The sequence below is a fragment of the Staurois parvus genome, unplaced genomic scaffold (assembly GCF_062004578.1).
Source record: "Staurois parvus isolate SC_StPar_1 unplaced genomic scaffold, SC_StPar_1.0 ptg000137l, whole genome shotgun sequence".
Taxonomy (NCBI): domain Eukaryota; kingdom Metazoa; phylum Chordata; class Amphibia; order Anura; family Ranidae; genus Staurois; species Staurois parvus.
The window spans coordinates 13,618,342-13,641,511 of NW_028317933.1; the positions used below are offsets into that span (position 1 = coordinate 13,618,342).

At 40.8% G+C, this 23,170-nt stretch overlaps 1 protein-coding gene across 1 annotated transcript in view; it reads left to right on the plus strand.

The window, feature by feature from the left end:
* LOC149465839 (lipopolysaccharide-binding protein-like) overlaps positions 1–23,170 on the plus strand; it is a 68,080-nt gene that overhangs the window by 40,694 nt on the left and 4,216 nt on the right. Inside the window, exons 2-6 of the mRNA XM_089673375.1 lie at positions 1,565–1,685; positions 6,342–6,467; positions 9,168–9,326; positions 16,816–16,879; positions 21,103–21,163. Coding sequence (XP_089529501.1) covers positions 1,565–1,685; positions 6,342–6,467; positions 9,168–9,326; positions 16,816–16,879; positions 21,103–21,163 — 531 coding nt within the window. The remainder of the gene's footprint in view (positions 1–1,564; positions 1,686–6,341; positions 6,468–9,167; positions 9,327–16,815; positions 16,880–21,102; positions 21,164–23,170) is intronic.

Below are 23,170 nucleotides of genomic sequence, written 5' to 3' on the forward strand. Positions count from 1 at the left end.
TATGTGGAAGGGAAAAGTGTGGAAGAAAAAGGTGCACAAGCAGCAGGGATGACCACAGCCTGGAGAGGATTGTCAGGAAAAGGCCATTCAAAAGTGTTGGGGACTTTCACAAGGAGTGGACTGAGGCTGGAGTCAGTGCATCAAGAGCCACCACACACAGACGGATCCTGGACATGGGCTTCAAATGTCGTATTCCTCTTGTCAAGCCACTCCTGAACAACAAACGTCAGAAGCGTCTTACCTGGGCTAAAGAAAAACAGACCTGGTCAGTGGTCCAAAGTCCTCTTTTTTTCTGATGAGAGCAACGTTTGCATCTCATTTGGAAAACAAGGACCCAGAGTATGGAGGAAGAATGGAGAGGCACACACTGCAAGATGCTTGAAGTCCAGTGTGAAGTTTCCACAGTCTGTGTTGATTTGGGGAGCCATGTCATCTGCTGGTGTTGGTCCACTGTGTTTCATTAAGTCCAGGGTCAACGCAGCCGTCTACCAGGAGATTCTGGAGCACTTCATGCTTCCTTCCGCAGATGAGCTTTATGGGGATGCTGACTTCATTTTCCAGCAGGACTTGGCACCTGCCCACACTGCCAAAAGCACCAAAACCTGGTTCAATGACCATGGGATTACTGTGCTTGATTGGCCAGCAAACTCGCCTGACCTGAACCCCATAGAGAGTCTATGGGGCATTGCCAAGAGTAAGATGAGAGACATGAGACCGAACAATGCAGAAGAGCTGAAGGCCGCTATTGAAGCATCCTGGTCTTCCATAACACCTCAGCAGTGTCACAGGCTGATAGCCTCCATGCCATGCCGCATTGAGGCAGTAATTTCTGCAAAAGGGGCCCAAACCAAGTACTGAGTACATATGCGTGCTTATACTTTTCAGAGGTCCGATATTGTTCTATGTACAATCCTTGTTTTATTGATTGCATGTAATATTCTCATTTTCTGAGATTATGGATTTGGGGTTTTCATGAGCTGTAAGCCATAATCATCACAATTATGGCAAATCAAGGCTTGAACTATCTTGCTTTGCATGTAATGTGTCTCATATATTAGTTTCACCTTTTAAGTTGCATTACTGAAATAAATGAACTTTTGCACAATATTCTAATTTTTCGAGTTTCACCTGCACTAGTATATCTAAAAGATGACATGTATACTTTAATGCAGTGCAGTGCGTTACAATGACATAATGCAGTCAAATATTACAATGTCTCCAACATATATGCTACATGAAACTTCATCCTAAAAATAATGAGTTGCTTTTTCATGTTGAAAAAATCTGCGATAAACACAGAAAGCTGTGTGGTTGAAAAATGCCTCTTGACACTTCAAAAAAGGTACAGTAGCTACTTTGCATTTATCATGCATAGAGCAGCTCATTGAGTCGAATGGGCTACCCTATGTACATGACTTGGCAACATGCAGAAACATGTATATGCCCTATGTCTGGCGTTGTGGGTCATAGTGTGAATGAGGCCTAAAAAAATACTTGTCCAGCTTGGCATATAACTAAACAAGTATCATAAAATAATGTTAAATATTTCCTTTGTCACATACAGCTTGTCCAAAAGGCAAAGCTGACCTGGAGAGTCAGCTGGATGACATAGACCTGAGAACACCATGGCTCAATGGTCAGATTACTATCCCTTCTGTGGGAAATGTATTTTATAAATTCTCAAGGTGAGTATGATGCTGACCACACATGCTAAGATAGGTGGTAACAGTAATCATTAAAAAAAAATCCCAATACGTGTAAATTTATTGGTTTACGTGAAAGTTATAGCATCTACAAATGGCGGTATACTGGAATTTTCTTTTTTTACACTAGTAATGGCGGTGATCACCGACTTATAGCAGGACTTCGGGACTGCGGCGGGCATTCTGACACTGGGGGGGAACTGACTATCTATCACTGACATCCCCAGTGACACCAATACAGTGATCAATGCTAATAAAAAGCACTGACTGACACTGTCCTAATGACACTGGGCAGGAAGGGGTTAACATCTGGGGCGATCAAAGGGTTAACTGTGTGCTGTATGTGTTTTACTGCGTGCTGTGTGTGTGCTTTACTATGTAATCACACTTATTTATATACCTCTGCTATGCAGAGCAATACAAAGCAGTGTGCTTGAGCTGACGGGAGAGTACTGTATTGTTTACATACAGGTCTCTACCCCATCAGTGTTCCTCGGGGATCACTGGGTGCTGACGGGGAATCACCGGCCAGGACCTGGTGATCGACAGCTGAAGCCGCCAATGGCGACACGGGTAGGGCGCTCCCCCTACTTGGAAATACAATCTCACGTATATATATATATATATGTGATTTTGCGCAGCCCTGCCACTCTGTAGCAGTAGTTCTGCTATAGGCAGGGTCGGATCTAGCTTATTTGATCTGTGGGTGCAGTAAAAAAAAGTAAGGGGGCATAATGATAACACTGACTAACAGTTTGTCACATGAGGTGCTACCCAGAAGTAACATCTGACAGGTAGTGCAGAAGCAATGCCATTACGTATTAGGCTGTTATTGGATTACCCCCATACCCTCTTATATCAGGTGTCCCTATCAGTGTCCCTCTACATCAGGAGTCCTCAAGGGAGTCCCCCTTTACATCAGGACCACTCATCAGAGTGCCCCCTTACATCAATTGTCCCTATCAGAGTACCCCCTTACATCAATTGTCCCTATCAGAGTACCCCCTTACATCAATTGTCCCTATCAGTGTGCCCCCTTACATCAATTGTCAACATCAGAATGCCCCCTTGCATCAATTTCCCCCCTCAGAGTGTCCCTTACATCATCTGTTGACATCATAGTGTCCCCTTACATCGACTGTCCCTATCAGAGATTCCTCTTACACCAAATGTACTCTTCTGAGTGCCCCCTTACATCAATTGTCTCAATTAGACTGGATGCACTTTAAGAGACCTGGGGGGGGCACAAATAAAATCTGGAGGGGCACAGCCCACCCCAGCACCCCCTTAGATCCGGGCCTGGCTATAGGACGGTCAGGAAGCAGTTAAAGTGCATGTAAACGCAAAGGCAGGGGAGTTTTCTGCAAGAAGTGGGCCTGTGTGCAAGACCATAAGCTGAGCCCATCTGGCCAAGACAATGAAAGTGCGGTGCATGCAGCACTGCAAACAAATGAAATAAAATAATTAAATAACTTGTGAGCCACTACCTAAATTAAACAAGGTTCGTCAGCACCAAACACATACTCAAGCAATGTGTATAAAACATAAACCAATTTAAATGATAGTGCCGCGCTCCTAAATTACTAATAAAACATTTTATAAAATTATTTCATATCTCTCAAGAGAAATATATAAAACAATACAAATATAAATAATCTCTATATGTGTAATTAATAGTGATAAACGTCCAATGTGATAATGTGATAAACAACCGATAAAAAAGTGATTAAAAAAAGTCTCTAGTGATGAAAGTGACAAATCCAAAGCGAGAAATCGCAATTCCCCGTGACTTCTTATTGTATTCTCAATATGCGCTCACCTCATTTAAAGCCTACTGAAAGGCTCAACCAGCTTTTGTTCCCCAAATGGAACTATAAATCATATATTGCTCCATAGCAGTAGTGGTTAGTATCTCTTTGAATCGAATCCCCCTGATGAAGCTGCATGACCTGCAGCGTAACGCGTAGGGGAGGAGCTACGACGTCACCCGGCTCCCGAGGACGGCAAGTATACACAGTGAACGGCGGACACGCTGGCTGTTATTTATCGTGGATGTTATACTTAAAACGCTTGATATTTTATATTACATGTGAGTGCATATGGGCACATATTAAAGGTTTGTTATATTTGAAGGATAAGGCACTATGTCTATGTCTCTGTACTGATGAATATCCTAGATTGAGCGAGAGATCCCTGCAGTGATAGTGTTAGGAGAGGAGAGCCACGTTGGAACAGCAATTGGGAGATACTCACCACTACTGCTATGGAGCAATATATGATTTATAGTTCCATTTGGGGAACAAAAGCTAGTTGAGCCTTTCAGTAGGCTTTAAATGAGGTGAGCGCATATTGAGAATACAATAAGAGTCACCGGGAATTGTGATTTCTCACTTTGGGTTTGTCACTTTCATCACTAGAGACTTTTTTTTTGATCACTTTTTTATCGGTTGTTTATCACATTATCACAATGGACGTTTATCACTATTAATTACACGTATAGGGATTATTTATATTTGTATTGTTTTATATATTTCTCTTGAGAGATATGAAATAATTTTTTATAAAATGTTTTATTAGTATTTTAGGAGCGCGTCACTATCATTTAAACCACCTCCCGCCCGCCATATAGTCCAATGACGGGCGCAAGGTGGTTCTCTCGTTCTGAAAAGACGTCATATGACATCCTCCCATTCTCACCACGCATGCGCGGCTGAGGGAGTGTGCAGCGTGGCGATCGGCGGGCGCTGTGTCCCTCGGACACGTGGATCACCAATCACGGAAAGAGTCAAAGATGTCGGCTTGGTCATGTGATCAGCTGTGTCCAATCACAGCTGACCACATGTAAACAGGGAAATCTCGGTTATGGGCATTTCTCTCCTCTCGAGCTGTTATGCTGACAGCTCGAGAAGAGAGGAGAGCCAGTAATCGGCTTTCCATGGAGGGGACATGTACACTGATCATCAGGGCACTGATGATCAGTGTGCCCTGATAATCTGTGTAGCCCCAGCAGTGCCATCTGTCAAAGTCCATCAGTGCCAGCTGTCATTGTCAATCAGTGCCACGTACCAGTGCCTAGCAGTGCCACATCAATGCCACATATCAGTGCATACCAGTGCACATCAATGCCACATATCAGTGCCCATCTGAGCTGCCTTTCAGTGTCATCCATCAGTGCCAGTCAGTGCCACCTATCAATGCTAATCAGTGCCACCTATCAGTGCCAGTCAGTGCCGCCTATCAGTGCCAGTCAGTGCCGCCTATCGGTGCCATATATCAGTGCCATATATCATTGCCATGTATCAGTGCTGCCTTTCAGTGCCCATCAGTGATGCCTGTCAATGCCCATCAGTGCCACCTACCAGTGCCTCCTCATCAGTGCCCATCAGTGCCACCTATCAGTGCCCATCACTGCAGCCTCATTAGGGCACTTCAGTGAAGGAGAAAATCACTTATTTACAAAACTTATAACAAAAACTAAGAAAAAAATTAAAAACCCAGAGGTGATTAAATACCACCAAAAGAAAGCTCTATCTGTCACCAAAAAATTATGAAAATATCATATGGGTACAGTGTTGCATGACTGCGCAATTGTCATTCAAAATGCGACAGCGCTGAAAACTGGAAATTGGCCTGGGCAGGAAGGGGGTGTAAGTGCCCTGTAGGCTAGCGGTTAAACTGCAAACAAATGATTGTGGTTTTCATTGCACTGAATATTGGGTGTGGCTTAAAGGGTTCAGTAGTAAGTAAGACAGAGTTCAGTTATCAGGCATAAGTGATGCAAAGTAAGGGGTCAATAGTAAGTGATGGAAAAGACAGGAGTCAGTATTAAGTGACAGAGTTCAGGGGTCAGTAGTAAGTGACACAGAGGTTTGGAGAAAGTGACGTAATCATATCTCTCTGAAATCAATTGCAACAAATGGGCAACATAATCAATAAACGATCGCCTGGCTGCCTCCTGCTCCATGCTCCATGCTGGGAGCAGACACAAAGAACACGTGGGTGCAGGAGGCAGCCAGGCGGTTCTACCCACAGCACTCACCAGACGCGCAATGTAATTGCGCTCGTAAACATAAATCCAGATGTCATCAGGGTATCATCAGGGTAAGCCAGGTACTGGGGTAACTTCCCTCTGAAGGGTGGAATGCTACATCAAATGGATCCTGGGGCTTTTACTGGTGATCCAAATCAGCCAGAGCTCCCCTTAAGGGATGAGTGGCTGCTGCTCTTAGGATGTGCAGGAGGCTCCTTCTCTGGATACTGGGATGCACAATTTTTATCACCAATTTTGTTTTATTTAGCCTCATACACCAGATTCCAGTAACAAGAATCAGTGGATTCTTTCACCTGGAATGACAGGTACATGGGAATAGCAGAGGCCACTCAGTCAGTATAAAGTAATGACAGGCTTATGGTGGCCATCACTGTTTGCATGTAGCCACACACCAAGCAGTTACCTGCAGTTAGGGATCGGTGTCCAAGCCTGATCGCAGTCAGATGTGACCATGCTCGGACACCTGTCCCTAACCACAGGTTTTCGTATTCCTTATACAATTGCAGAAGGTTGACTAGTACTGCACATGTTCCTACCTGATGTATCACTAAGATGTTTTATGTTTCATTTTTTCTGTCTTACTATAGAGCTAGAGTAGAACAAGCCATGTTGTCAGATATGGATGTGACACCCACAGAAGATGGCCTAATACTGTCAGTGTCACAAGGATCTATGAGCATGAATGCACAGTATATTATTATCATTGGCACAGGGTAAGGTACTTGTTTACTGTATATGAAATTCCTGCTGTTGTAATCTACACTTTTCTTGGTTCAATGCAAAAAGATACAGAAATAGGCCAGGACCTACAGAACACCAAGACCAAACTAGAATCCTCCTTGGCATAAGCTATGTACTGCACACTGTATTACAGTTAACAAAAATCACAAAAAGAACATTGGGGAACTGGAGAAAGTACAGAGAAGGGAAACCAAACTGATAAGAGGCATGGAGGAGATCAGCTGTGAGTAAAGATTAGAGGAACTGAATTTATTCTCTCTTGAGAAGAGGAGATTAAGGGGGGATATGATCTCCATGTATAATACATAAGGGGGATATGATCACCATGTATAATACATAAGGGGGGATATGATCACCATGTATAATACATAAGGGGGGATATGATCTCCATGTATAATACATAAGGGGGGATATGATCTCCATGTATAATACATAAGGGGGATATGATCAACATGTATAAATACATAATGGGGGATATGATCAACATGTATAATACATAAGGGGGGATATGATCAACATGTATAATACATAAGGGGGGATATGATCAACATGTATAATACATAAGGGGGGATATGATCAACATGTATAATACATAAGGGGGGATATGATCACCATGTATAATACATAAGGGGGATATGATCACCATGTATAATACATAAGGGGGATATGATCTCCATGTATAATACATAAGGGGGGATATGATCAACATGTATAATACATAAGGGGGGATATGATCTCCATGTATAATACATAAGGGGGATATGATCTCCATGTATAATACACAAGGGGGATATGATCTCCATGTATAATACATAAGGGGGGGTATGATCTCCATGTATAATACATAAGTGGGATATGATCTCCATGTATAATACATAAGGGGGGATATGATCAACATGTATAATACATAAGGGGGGATATGATCTCCATGTATAATACATAAGGGGGGATATGATCTCCATGTATAATACATGAGGGGGGATATGATCTCCATGTATAATACATAAGGGGGATATGTTCACCATGTATATTACATAAGGGGGGATATGATCAACATGTATAATACATAAGGGGGGATATGATCACCATGTATAATACATAAGGGGGGATATGATCACCATGTATAATACATAAGGGGGGATATGATCACCATGTATAATACATAAGGGGGGATATGATCACCATGTATAATACATAAGGGGGGAATATGATCTCCATGTATAATACATAAGGGGGATATGATCTCCATGTATAATACATAAGGGGGATACGATCACCATGTATAATACATAAGGGAGGATACGATCACCATGTATAATACATAAGGGGGGATATGATCTCCATGTATAATACATAAGGGGGGATATGATCTCCATGTATAATACATAAGGGGGGATATGATCTCCATGTATAATACATAAGGGGGGATATGATCTCCATGTATAATACATAAGGGGGATATGATCTCCATGTATAATACATAAGGGGGGGATATGATCAACATGTATAATACATAAGGGGGGATATGATCAACATGTATAATACATAAGGGGGGATATGATCAACATATATAAATACATCAGTGGTTCATATAGTGAACTTGGTGTAGAGCTATTCACCCTGAGGTCATCACAGAGGACAAGGGGGCACTCTTTACGTCTGGAAAAAAAGTGATTTAATCTCCAAATATGGGAAGGTTTCTTCATAGTAAGAGCTGTGAAAATGTGGAATATATTCCCTCAAGAGTTGGTTTTGGTCAGCTCAGTGGATTGCTTTGAAAAAGGCCTGGATTCTTTCTTGGATACACAGAATATAACTGGATATTAACATGTAAAAGTAAAGTTGATCCAGGGAGTATATGATTGCCTCTCAGGGGATCAGGAAGGATTTTTTTTCCCCTGCAGGAGCAAATTGGTTCATGCTTTGCTGTGTTTTTTTTCCTTCCTCTGGATCCACTGTGGGTATAGGATTTTAACTTTTTTTTTTTTATGGTTGAGCTAGATGGACCAGGGGCGGACTGACCATTTGGAAACTCGGGCACTGCCCAAGGGCCCGGGGTCAGTAGGGGGCCCCATGAGATGCTCCTGGTACCTTTTTCATAGGCTTTTTTGAGTTTGGGCAAGGTCACAGGGGCCCCATGATCCCCTATTGCCCGGGGGCCCCATGAGTTGTCAGTCCGCCCGAGATGGACTTTTGTCTTTTTTCAGCTAGAGTAACTATGTGACAGTCATAGCAGGCAATTGGTGTGCTGGAAAGTTGGAGACTCTTGAAGTGAAACCCCAGCCAAATTTGTTTTTATTCTTTGAATAAGTGTAGAAGGGTTAAAACCTCTGTCAAGCTATGTGTCTGTCTACCCATTCACAAAAAAAGTGCAGTGTAAAAATGACAAGAGATAGTCTTTGACAAGTCCTTTAGTCCTCCGATTCCTTCTGTTTTGAACTGTACTGTTCTTGTACTGTTCCCTTTTATATTGTAAAGTGCTGCACAAACTATTGGTGCTATATAAATCCTGTATAGTAATAATAGAACTGTACTCATTCGAATGCAAGTACTGTAGGTGCACATATTATACAGGATCTTCTGTTATCTCTGCCTAGAAGAGCCTGCATTCCATACAGAAAATATGCGTATGAATGAAGCCTTTAAGTGATATATATTTTTTTCTGTTTTAGCACACCCATATTTGGAAACTATAATTTGAACGTCATGGGAATCCAAATATCAGCAAGCTTGGATATAACAACCGATACAGATGGCAGACCAATATTTATAAATTCTCAATGCAGAAGCCAAATCACGACCACCAATGTCGATTTCTACGGAAAATATCAGTAAGATAACTTTGTACGATCTTCTTTAGATTTACTGACAGCTATGCAGTATAAGGTTCTACCTGTATCATCCATTCAATTTCCAGGCCAGTCAGGTGAGCCCTTGCACTGCATACCTGTTAGTAAATGTGTAGGTGGGGCCTAACCAAGGTACCTGAGAATTGGAAGAAGTCAACAGAAATGGATACTTAACCCCTTAACACCTGCGCCTCCTGACCCATTAGGAGGTTTCTGATGGTGAGAGGCAGGATTTATAATCATGTGACAGCCGTGACTAGCTGTCACATGATCAGAAAGCTCCCGTTTGAAAGTAGTAGCCTACTGAGGAAGCCTGTTGATTGGGCACAACACATAAGGAATGGAGTGGAGTCAGTCTGCGGCCATATTGATGTCGGCAATGGAGGTGGTAAGACAGAGAGCCGCCTGTATTTGATATGCCCTGTACATAGCACTGTGTGTGCACAGCCTTGTGAGCAGGGGTGGACTTACCATTTGGAAACTCGGGCACAGCCCGAGGACCCATAATCAGTAGGGGGCCCCATGAGATGCCCCTGGTACCTTTTTCATAGGCTTTTTTGAGTTTGGGCAAGGACACAGGGGCCCCATGATCCCCTATTGCCCAGGGGCCCCATGAGTTGTCAGTCCGCCCCTGCTTGTGAGTGTCATTTTAAATATTGACTAAATGTTTTAACTGTACAGAGGCCACTATCAGTTCCTATTCTTCTTTCATGAATGAAATAATGCTTCTTATGTGAGTGGAGGAGCCGTGGAACAGTGGGAGCCATCTGTGGTGGAGTGAATCTGAAGCCATCCTGTTTGTAGCTTGTGAAACGGGCACAAGCACATGTGACCCTTGACTAGCCATCAGGGTCTAGTCTGGAGGTGAGTATATATTGTTCATGGGAGGTGTATGCATGAGTAGCACTGGTGATCAGTTATTGAAGATATTAGTGCACAGAGATATTGGGACAGGTGGATAATTTGGTGGAAGATCTTACTACATTGGACTTTATGTTTTGGACATTATTATTATATAGTGAAGGTTTGAGGGTTGTGTGGCATCTTTTGCTGCATAATTTATTGAGGGGTGGAGTGAAACCACTTTATGGTGCATGCAGCAACCTTATGTTTAATTATTGATTCATTAGCAATCTTATGTTTATATTCTGGATGATTTTTGTGGTCTAAGGGGTAATCACGTAGTGGCTGCTCTGACTGATAATTAGGTTTGGTTTATATTTTTCAATAGTGACATAACATGAACCTACAGATATCAGAAAGCCTGAAGAGCACTTCCTTTGGAAGAGGTATAAAATTACTGAGTCACTTTGTGATCCCAAACCATTGTCACCTACTCCCACACTGCCTGGATGACCTAGACATTGCTATTTCAGGCACTTCTGTGCCAAGAGGGCCACCCAAATCTCAAAAGATTTTGGCATCCAATAAGGTATGCCAGTCTCCCCAAGATATCTACCTGGAGTTCATAATGGGGATAAATTAGTCCTCTGTGGTAGCCTGACAAGGTGTTTCCCCTTATAATGAACTATAGAAACCTAATGAGTGTCCGGCTTCGGCTGGACACAAGGAACGGTGGTCCACCAGGCCTTTTGGCCAGGAGGACCAATTGGGAACCTTGTCCCCGTCAGGAGCTTTGTCCCCCGGGGGATCAGGGTAAGCGGTCCAAGCCCCTTTAGCGGTAGGACACAAGCACACCCCTAAGTGCACTTTTTCGTGTGGTGTTTTGCACTTGCACTTTTTTTGTGATTCACTTACGGGTTTTTTCATTGTAGTTTGCACGTTTGCGGACTTAAAAAAAAAAAAGAAAACCTAATAAATGGCTAACACAGGCAGATACTGTTTATAGTACAAGTTGGGCAGACTGTCTGGCCATGGGGATTTATGAGGGGGTAGATGTACCTGTTTAGGGATGCTAAATCAGCCGCCGATAGCTTAGGGAGCTCAGGGGAAAAGTATCAAATTTATCCTGCTGAAAGAGGGGGTTGACTATCCAGAGGCAGACCATTGTATCCTTTACTATAGTAATCCCCAAAAGCTTTGTCTATCATATTTGGGCAATATGTTGCCATGCCATTAGATTGATAGACATAATCAGGCATGGACTGGGCTTTCAATCTATTGGCTAGCATCCTATGAGGTTTGTTTGCATACTCATAGAATTTTTGTTTTGTCCAAAGAAGAGATTTTTCAACGTTTTCATGTCCAGATCTTTAAGGTTATACTATAAGTAGAGGTGACATGTTATAGATGGTTTCGCAGCAAGAGCTAAGTCTAAGACAACAGTAGCATGGTCCAGGGGCAGACTGACCATTTGGAAACTCGGGCACTGCCCGGGGGCCCAGGGTCAGTAGGGGGCCCCATGAGATGCCCCTGGTACCTTTTTCATAGGCTTTTTTGAGTTTGGGCAAGGACACAGGGGCCCAATGATCCCCTATTGCCCGGGGGCCCCATGAGTTGTCAGTCCGCCCCTAGCCTGGTCTGACCACGTTCTTGGATTAATGTTAGAGCCAACCATGCAGTACAGTAAAGGTGCAGACACCAAAAAGTAATCTAACCTGAAAAACGTATTATGTGATGATGAAAGGAAGGTTAATTGTTTTCTACAGGGGGTGTTTGACCCTCCAGGAATCAGACTATGTTCCCTCATCTATTTTCAAAAAAGAGATGGAGGTTTTAAAAAACTGGGATGATTGAGTTCCCCATACAAGGGCCTTCCTATGTCTACGGGGTGACATAATCATATTTAAGTGTTATCCCACTATAGGCAGGGCTTTTTTTTCAGCGGGAACGCGAAGGAATGCAGTTCCAGCACCTCCAGCACTGAATGTATGTATGTATTGGCAAGGAGTGTGGGGTGTGCTGGAGGGTCTATTGATGCTGGCTGATGGGGGATCTATTGTCACTGGTGGGGATCTCTTTTTGTGTAAAGGTCTATTGTTGCTGGTGGTGGAATATTGCTGCTGGGGGGTCTTATGTTGCTGATAGGGATCTACTGTTGATGGAGAGGTTGCTGGTTGCTGGGAAATCTGCCGCTGCTGGGGTGGATCTTTTGTTTCTGGGGTGACATTTTGTTGTGGGTGGTATATTGTTGCTGTGGGGGTGTCTGTTGTTGCTGGGGTGGGGCCTATTGTTGCTGCAAGGGATCTATTGTTGCTGGAGTGGGATCTATTGTTGGGGGATCTATTGTTGCTGGTGTGGGCTTCATTGTTGATGGGGGGGGGTTATTGTTGTGTGAGGGATCTATTGTTCTGGGGGTGTTGTCTATTGTTGCTGGGGTATCTATTGTTGCTCACTGAAGGGGATATATTTTACTACTTTTCTTTTTAAAATTAACACATTCCATACAAATTATTTAGCATCCCAAAATTATACTTGGTTCTGTTTTCTCTAAAAGGGGCAGTACTGGAAGGTGGGTAGGGGGTCGAAACAAGGGACAGTAGGCAGAGGAGGGTAGGGGGTGGAAACAAGGGGGGACTAAAAAAAGGGAAGTTCCTGCACCTATTGTCTGAGAAAAAAGCCCTGGATATAGGAATTCAATTTGTCCAGAATTAGGTACATATACATTCAATAAAGTGAGGGGGGTATCCACAAGTCTGCAATCCAAAGAGCTGAATCTCTCCTGAGGATCTAAATTGGGTGAGATACCCTTTAAAGGCAGGCATTTTTAATCAAAATAGCAATTTGTATACCTGAAGGGTATACAAAAGAAAATGTATTTCCTGTACAAATATCACATCAGCACAATAGACTTTAAATTCCTTCAAAGCCAACCACCTGAATGTTATCTGACCCCTGGTGTGAGAAGGCAATAAATGAAAGGATGAAAATTCAAAACCAACAAACATTAAACCAGAAAAAAATGACCATAGAAACAGTTGTGGTTTGTAAATACCATAGAGCCTGAGAGGTCAAAAAATCTGAGGGGGATACAGTGCCTTGAAAAAGTATTCATACCCCTTGAAATTTTCCAATTTTTGTCATGTTACACCCAAAAACATAAATGTATTTTATTGGGATTTTATGTGATGGACCAACACAAAATGGTACATAATTGTGAAGTGGAAGGAAAATGATAAATGGTTTTCAAATTTTTTCACAAATAAATATCTGAAAAGTGTGGTGTGCTTTTGTATTCACTCTCCCTTAGTCAATACTTTTTAGAACCATCTTTCACTGCAGTTATAGAGGCAAGTCTTTTTGGGGATGTCTCTACCAATTTTGCACGTCTAGAGAGTGAAATGTTTTCCCATTCTTGTTTGCAAAATAGCTCAAACTCTGTCAGATTGGATGGAGAGTGTCTGTGAACAGCAATTTTCAAGTCTTGTCAATTGGTGCTCTGATCTAAACCATTGCATTGTAGCTCTGGCTGTATGTTTAGGGTCGTTGTCCTGCTGGAAGGTGAACCTCTGCCCCAGTCTCAAGTCTTTTGCAAACTCTTAACAGGTTTTCTTCAAAGATTGCCCTGTATTTGGCTCCATCCATCTTCCCATCAACTCTAACCAGCTTCCCTGTTCCTGCTGAAGAAAAGAATACCCACAACATTATGCTGCCACCACCATGTTTCACGGTGGGGATGGTGTGTTCAGGGTGATGTGCAGTGTTAGTTTTCCGCCACACATAGCACTTTGCTTTTAGGCCAAAAAATTCAATTTTGGTCTCATCTGTGTCCCTCACATGGCTTCTCGCAAACTGGAAACAGGACTTCTTAGGACTTTGTTTCAACCATGGCTTTCTTTTTGCCACTCTTCCATAAAGGCCAGATTTGTAGAGTGCACTACTAATAGTTGCCCTGTGGATCTCTGAGTTACCATGAGTCTCTTGGCTGCTTCTCTGATTAATGCTCTCCTTGTCTGGCCTGTCAGTTTAGGTGGACAGCCATGTCTTGGTAGGTTTGCAGTTATGCCATATTCAGTGCTCCATGAGATGTTCAATGCTTGGGATATTTTTATAACCTAACGCTGCTTTAAACTTCTCCCCAACTTTATCCCTGACCTGTCTGGTGTGTTTCTTGGCCTTCATGATGCTGTTTGTTCCAGCTGTATTTATACTGAGATTACACACAGGTGGACTCTATTTACTAATTATGTGATTTCTGAAGGCAATTGGTTCCACTACATTTTAGTTAGGGATATCAGAGTAAAGGGGGCTGAATACAAATGCATGCCACACTTTTCAGATATTTATTTCTAAAAAATTTTGAAAACCATTTATCATTTTCCATCCACTTCACAATTATGTGCCACTTTGTGTTGGTCCATCACATAAAATCCCAACAAAATGCATTTACGTTTGTGGTTGTAACGTGTCCAAAATGTGGAGAAATTTCAAGGGATATGAATACTTTTTCAAGTCACTATATATGCAATGACCACATGGCAGATGCTAGCATCTGCTATAACATAAAACACAGAAAAAGGAGCTGATTAACAAATTAAATGACACAAAAATAGTCCTCATCTGAACAACAAGGTATCTCCAAAGGGATCCTCTCCTGCCAGTTAAGTAAAGAACATAAGAAATTTCTGGTTAATGTAATTAATAATAAACAGTATAACAATATGGTGTTAATCTCAAAGTACATGTTTAGACTGTTCATCAGAAAGGATGTATAAATATGCAAAACGTAGATGTGCATCATGCTTGAGTATTGTTTCTTAAACAGGTCCCCTTAGGCTTCCAGATAAGGTGCTGTGCTGTCAATATAGGGCGCAAGTTTGCACCAATTCAAAAGCAGGCTTGATAAAAGTGTCCCAAAACTCCAAGAAGCATCCAGAGTTACTCCCAAAGTTGTCCCTGCTCTTTACATACCTCTCACTACACTAATTCTACTCCCTACAATGCATGATGCACCAGAATAACCCAGCAGGGTCCAATGGCTGCCAATATTTCAGGAAAGCTCTGTATCCCCCCAGTTTGACCACTGGGAGTCCAATGCAGAGGACACATAGTCCTCTGCAAAGTTCCCTTAGTGCCAGAGGAAAACAGCAATTAGGTGATTGCTGTGTTTACTTCTTACCATTAATGAGGTAGTTCAACTTGTTGGGATGGGGGCATCTGTCATGCAGCACCTTTCCTACATGCTTCCTGGGGTAACCACCAAGTGTGTAAAGGGAATGGGGCCTGCTGTGCTGTCATATTCTGTGCAACATGATGAGGATAACGTCCTGACTGAGTTGCAGTGCAAAGATTCATTCTATCTGGCCACCGCTATAACCACCTTCAGAAAGGCAACTTATGCAGATGCCAACTTCTGTTATGGTCCACAGCACAGAGCTGAGGGGAGTGCTCCAAACTAGTCAAAAAACAACAAACGAAAATTCCCAGCCAGCCTGAAACAAACTGAAATAACCATGTCTAACAGTTCACATTAAAACAAGGGGGTTACTTTTGCAAATATATGTGTAGGCTGCAGAGGCCACGTCATGGCACCTCAGTGTATGGCAGTCTTAACTCTATACATTTTGAGAGTCTTCAAAGTTGGAGCACATATATAATATTGGATAGACTGAGGACAGATATGCCTGGAGCGAGCCCAAACTATCCAGCACAAATGCTACATTAAAACTGAGACTTGTGTTTTATAAATCAGACACAGTGCCAGGACAAGGTCATCCAGCTCCCAGGGCAAAGATTGCAAACTGAGCAAGCTTAGGGGATATTACACCCAGCAATCACTCGCTTAACAAAATCACTCCCACTGTCACTACTCCTGTCAGCCTTCTACAGTAACAGAAAATGACTTTTTGGTGTCTTTCTAATTATTACTCCTGGGATCTATTTTGCTTTTATTATAAAAAAGCAGATTTAAAATGGGGACAAATTACAATTTGTATATTTATAAATAGTCGTTACTGATCACCAGACTAATTTCTTACTCATATCAATATATGGTACAATGTTCAGAATCAAGAATCAAGTGGAGGAAACAAAGGGTGTCAGTAGGTACTCAGGATGGTCTACATGGAATATTCATACAATGTTGATCCTCTAGAGCAGCCTTTCTCAACCTTTTTTTTTACCAGATAGATTTTTATTGAGGTGTTGGCAGGGTTTACAAACAAAAAACATATTTTTTTCTTACCCCAATTTCAATCTTTTTATCCCAGAGGAACCCTGGAAATAATTTCCAAGTCTTGGGGTACCCCTAATAACCCCAATTCACCAGGGGTCAGTGGGAACAATTTCCACAGAATGTCACTTTTACAGATAGCTAAAAAGGTAATTGCCATCCTGATGCTAACTATGCGATATATGCAGGTACCATCAATTGAGAGATTAGTCAGTCAAAGGAACTATGGTTGAGAATGGTTGCTCTGGATTGTAACTTGCAGGGGAATGATCTAGCCTAATCTCTTCCTGCAAATCTATTCTATGTTTGGTTCTCCCATATTATTTACAATTTATGAAAGGCAATAAAAAGTGACTTTGTTCTAATTTGCTCTTTTTGTTTTATGTTTTATAATTATAGATGGCTGAAAAATATTTTCAGGACACGAGCTGATAAATCTCTCAGGAAATCCATAGAGGACGAGGTACTTTTAAACTATTTCTCAAAAATCTGCAATAAGTTAAAAACACATGGGAGGACAAGTTACTGCAATGATAATAATCTTTAAATACATAAGAGTGCAGCGCTTAAATAAAAAGTGACAAATAATCATAAGAAAACAGTGAAAAGTGTGTAAAAAAATAGTCCATCCAAAAATGAAAGAAAAGTCCCTGAGTCTGTGATGAAACAAAAGAAATCCAAGGACAGTTGTTGTGTCACCAACCGCTACTACAGAAGGCTTACCAGAAAGGCATGATCCCTTGTTTAGAGTGGTCAATCACGCTTTGTTAAAAAATCCAGAAAAACGGACACTTGAATCCTCCTCCAGATCACCAAAAGAGCAGATAAGGGTCTTCCAAACAATGGACCTTAATTAGAGTAGCTAAACTACTCAGGATAAGGCTTGGACTCACAGTGGAAAACATGCAAAGAAAGAACGCCCCACATAGTGTAAAACCACAATCACAACAATTATTTAAAGTATGGTTGTGCTCACATGTAAGCAAGCATCATTAGGCATTGATTGGTAAAAAAAAATCCAAATTTTCAAAAGGTCTGGTTAAGCATGTCAAGGTGTTGTCAGGCATATTGTAACTGGGCTTTTTTGTGGCATTGGTGCAGTAAAAGCTTCGGGCACCTCGGCCAAACAGCTCATTTTTGTTCAAGTGTAACCGTATTGTACTCCTTAAAAACAAACACACCATCTTTTTCCAGAGCAGCCTGTATTTCTTTTGAGGTTGCCTGTGGGTTTTTCTTTGAATCCCGGACAATTCTTCTGTCAGTTATGGCTGCAATCTTTCTTGGTTTACCTGACCTTGGCTTGGTATCAAGAGATCCCCAAACTTTCCACTTCTTAACAGGTGATTTAACAGTACTGATTGGCATATTCAAGGCTTTGGACATCTTTTTATATCCTTTTCCATCTTTATAAAGTTCCATTACTTTGTTACGCATGACTTTTGACAGTTCTTTTCTGATTCCATGGCTCAGTATCTAACCTAGTCAGTGCTTCCACGTAAGAGCTACCAAACTCAATGACTATTTATACACTGATACTAATTGCAATTTAAAAAGCCACAGATGTGGGACATTAACCTCTAATTGGCATTTTAACCTGTGTGTCACCGTGTGTGTCTGTACCAAGGCCAAACATTCCAGGGTATGTAAACTTTTCATCATGGCCATTTGGGTGATTTCTGTTATCATTAGGATTTAAAAAGGAGCCAAAGAACTATTTGATAATAAATGGCTTCATATGATTATCATCCTTCAATAAAAGAGCATTATTTGGCATGATCAGTCATATTTTCAATATCAATGCCAAAATTTCACAATTTCTGCTAGGCTATGTAAACTTTTGAGCACAACTGTATGTTTAGCAGCTCTTATGTAGACAGGCATTCTGCAGTTTGCTTGGGTAATGGGGACTTGTAGCCTTTCACTTATCCAGATTTCATACTGTGCTGATTACTGCTGTATTGTACCGTAGAGTTTTGGGTATGGGTGGGGAACCAGACTTTAGACATTCTGGTGGGGGTGGAGGGGGCAGGGATTACTGCCGATATGTACTGTATAATTTGAGTTGTGTTCAATAAAGCGATGCATTCATTCACCCTACACGAAGTTCCGACAGTGGTTTGGGATATCTGGGAAGGATTGTCTTTGATCTTTAATACCCACCTTGGCAGAGCGCTGGAAGACTTGCCGGAAAAGAGGACCATTAGCTGAGACTGTGCCATGGATGCTGCATCGCTTCGCCAGAGGAAGCCCAGGCAGACTGGTTCCGCCACATAGTAGTAATTCCAAACATAACATCATACGTGATACACCCGTGTACCAACTATGCATAACAAAAACCGTGTAAATTTGAAACACTTCGTGAATAGTATCCACCGTTATCCACACTAATTACTCTTACCCTCACAGGGTGAAAATGTCCATATGACTCCCTATCAATATATATTAAACTCTTGACTGAAGTGGAACCATGCACCATCCACCTCCAGTGTGCAAACAAATTCACATGCTCTTCCCTTCTCCTGTAGGCATGCACCTTACCCTGCATACATCGATATGTGCTTTCAATACTTCACTCTGCTCCTCTCCTCAATGATTCTTCATATACTCTCGATTACCATATTAAATCAAACATACAAGCCCATAGTGCAACAGTAGTGTAAAATGACCTATTTATGAACAGCAAGTGAAGTTCTTGTGGGGCACTTACAGTTGTGTTCAAAATAATAGCAGTGTGTTGAAAAAAGTGAATAAAGCTCAAAATCCTTCTAATAGCTTTTATTTCCATACACACAAATGCATTGGGAACACTACATATGCTATTCCAAATCAAAACATGAAGAAAAATATATCAAATTTGTGTTGTTCCTCTAAAAAAATTGAAGAAAAGTGAATATTAGACTTAAAAAAAATAGCAGTTTTTGTATTCTTCTTTACAAACTCAAACATTCACTATATAAACTGAAAAATGTTTGAAGATTTTGCTTTCCTTTGAATCACTTAATGAATATTTAGTTGTATAAGCACTGTTTCTGAGAACTACTGTACATCTGTGTTGCATGGAGTCAGCCAACTTCTGGCACCTGTGAACAGGTATTCCAGCCCAGGATGATTGGACTACATTCCACAGTTCTTCTCTATTTCTTGGTTTTGCCTCAGAAACTGCAGTTTTGATGTCACCCCACAAGTTTTCTATTGGATTAAGATCGGGGATTGGGCTGGCCACTCCATAACGTCAATCTTGTTGGTCTGGAACCAAGATGTTGCACGTTTACTGTGTGTTTGGGGTCGTTGTCTTGTTGGAACACCCATTTCAAGGGCATTTCCTCTTCAGCATAAGGCAGCATGACCTCTTCAAGTATTCTGATGTATTCAAACTGATCCATATCCCCATATCATGATGCTTGCACCATCATGCTTCACTGTCTTCACAGTGTACTGTGGCTTGAATTCAGTGTTTGGGGGTCATCTGACAAACTGTCTCCGGCCACTAGACCCAAAAAGAACAATCGTACTTTCATCAGTCCACAAAATGTTACGCCATTTCTCTTTAGGCCAGTCAATGTGCTCTTTGGCAAATTGTAACCTCTTCAGCACATGTCTTTTTTTCAACAGTGGGACTTTGCGGGGGCTTCTTGCAGATAGCTTGGCTTCACATAGGCGTCTTCTAATTGTAACAGTACTCACAGGGAACTTTACACCTTCTTTGATCTTCCTGGAGCGGATTGTTGGCTGAGTCCTTGCCATTTTGGCTATTCCTCTATCCATTTGAATGGTAGTTTTTCGCTTTTTTCCACATCTTTCAGGTTTTGGTTGCCATTTTAAAGCATTTGCGATCATTTTAGCTGAGTAGCCTATCATTTTCTGCACTTCTTTATATGTTTTCCCCTCTCCAATCAACTTTTTAATCAAGGTACGCTGTTCTTCTGGACAATGTCTGGAATGACCCATTTTCCTCAGAATTTCAGAGAGACATGCACTGAAACCAGCATGTACAACATTTGCTGCCTTCTTTCCTTTAATAAGGGCAATAATTGCCACCTGTTTTTCAAGGAATGAATGACATCACTAATAGAACTCCACACTGCTATTATTTTGAACATGCCCCTTTCAATTAGTGATTCAATTACACAGAATCAGCAGCATGCATGTCATGACTGTTGGGTCTGTTGGATTTCTATTACTCTACTACACCTGCTAGTAAATTATTTGCCATGTAGAAATATCATTTCTACCAAAAACAGTGATTGATCAGGTTAGTGATGTCCGACTGCTATTATTTTGAACACAACTGTATGTGTGGCTATCTGAGGGGACAGTCCTCTGCCCTGGTTCTTCAGCTGGCTATCATTAGGGCCCAATCTTTACAGTGGTGCATGTGAGGACAGTCCATTAAAGTCTGAATGCAGTAATAAAGGCTGCTAGTTAGATGTCCAGTCCATATGTGCTCAGTCTCTGCTAGCAACAACAGGTCAATGGTAACAATGCCCTCTCACCAGTCCCAGTAGTACAGCTTCTTTGGGTTCACTGTCCGGAACACTTGAGGGACCAAGGAATGCAGATCAAAGCCCCACTGTGCTCTCATGGACTGCTACAGCATACTAACGCTAATGTTTTTGTTGTACAGCAAATGTTTGAGTGAAGGTGAACTGTTTAAAAGTCTTAAAATCTCCTTCTTCCTCCATTTAGATCTGCAGTAAGGTTTATGAATCTGCTCCATTACTGGAGGAATGTATCCGTCCTTTATCAGGTATGATACTTTATTTTGCTTTAGCATAAAGACGTTATTGGTACGTTGGCTATCTGATTAGTATTCTTGACTTGCAGTGCTGGATCCTGCATTAATTTCCCACCAAAGGTACCATCTGCTTCTGTGTTTCCACTAGACGTGTGCTGTTCATTTTGTTCCAAATCAAAATTTTTCCAAATTTTTTGTTATTCGGAAATTCACAAATTACAATAGTAACAAATTTAATCTAATCTGAAATAATGAAACAAAATTCATCCAAAATTTGTATCAAATTCAAATCGAATTCAAATTTGAATTTGAAAACAAAAATAGAATAACATAGAATAGAAAAAAAGGAATGAAATATAAAATAATAGAATAGAATATAAAATAATAGAATAGAATAAAATAGAATAGAAAATAAAGTAATAAAAAAGAAAAAAATTCAAAAGAATAGACTAGAATAAAAACTGAATTTAACTGTCTTCCAAAATTCATATTTCTAACAGAATAAATTCAAATTTGAATAGAATATAAAATAATAGAATAGAAAAAAGAATATAAAAGAATAGAATAGAAAATATAAAGCAAAATAATAGAATAAAATAGAAAAAAATAACCATCTTCCAAAATTCAAATTTCAAAGAATAAATTTAGTTTCAAATAGAATAAATTTGAATAGAAAAAAATAGAATGGAATAAAAAAGAATAGAATGGAATAGAAAATAATAGAAATGACAATAGAATAGAACAAAATAGAAAATATAACTGTTTTCTGAAATTCAAAATTTGAATAGAATAAATTCGAATTCAAATTCCAATTTGATACTTTTCCATTCAGATTTGAAAATGAATAAATTAAATGAAACTAAACAAACTCCAAAAATGAATTAAACAAATTTAACTAAGCACATTGATTTAAATAATGAATCAAAATCAAACATTTTTTTTTCGTTCTGCGCATGCCTAGTTTCCACTGGGTTCATGTGGTTTTCTGTTGGGTATACATCTTTTTTTTTTTCCAAAACCAGAAAAGCTGCTGAAAAGTACTGTGGCAGTAATTTATCAAGGCTGTATAGAAGTATGCGCAATCTGCATGGCATTATGGTAGCAATCATTAGCTGTGTAAACCCTCCCAATAAAAATTCATATACTGTATACCAATTCATAAAATCGAAATCTTCCCCTCAGTGCCGATTCACACATATGCAGTGCGGATTGTAGCTCAGGTTTTACAGCTAATTAATATAGTAGTTGTTCAGAGGTTCAGGTCAGGTTTAGATCAGATTCAGTACAGGTTTAGATCAGGTTCAGGTCAGGATTTTATCCTGTTTACAGCTGATGACATGTGCGATTTAGAAACGACCCCCATAGAAGTCAATGCCTGTAATCTGTACCTGAACTGGACCGCACTGCTCAGAATTTGGACAGGACTCTTTTTCAATCCTCACTGAATCCACAATGCCAGTGCATCGGATGTAATGTGAACACCATAGGAAGCAATGTCGCTGTATTTCACGTCATGTGGATTGGATGCAGTTCAAACCGCATCCAATCCGCATAAATGTGAAACGGCACTCAGCTCCCGTATTATAGTAACCTCGCACAATGTGTCAATATATGAGGACTGTGAAACCAATATCTCCCACATGTACAAAGCTGAATGCTAACACACAAAACAATCCAAACCAAAATATAAACAATGTTGCAAAAAAAAAAAATACAAACTAACTACTACAATATTTATAAATATTCTTTCTAATGATTTTTATATCTTCTTAAGTCTTTTGATAATGATGTGGAGGGGACTTTATGTTTGTTTGTGAACACATGATACATTAGTGTGATAGTCAGTGGCCAGTGATATTTGTGGTCATTGGAAAGAATTTCCGTCTTACAGATAACTAAAAAGATCAATGGTGTCAGTGGGAACTTATCTGAGAACACCTAGCAAGGTCTTGAGGAACCCTAGTTGGTAAACCCTGCTCTAGAGCTTAGTAAATAGGGCAAAGCTTCACTTTGCAAAGA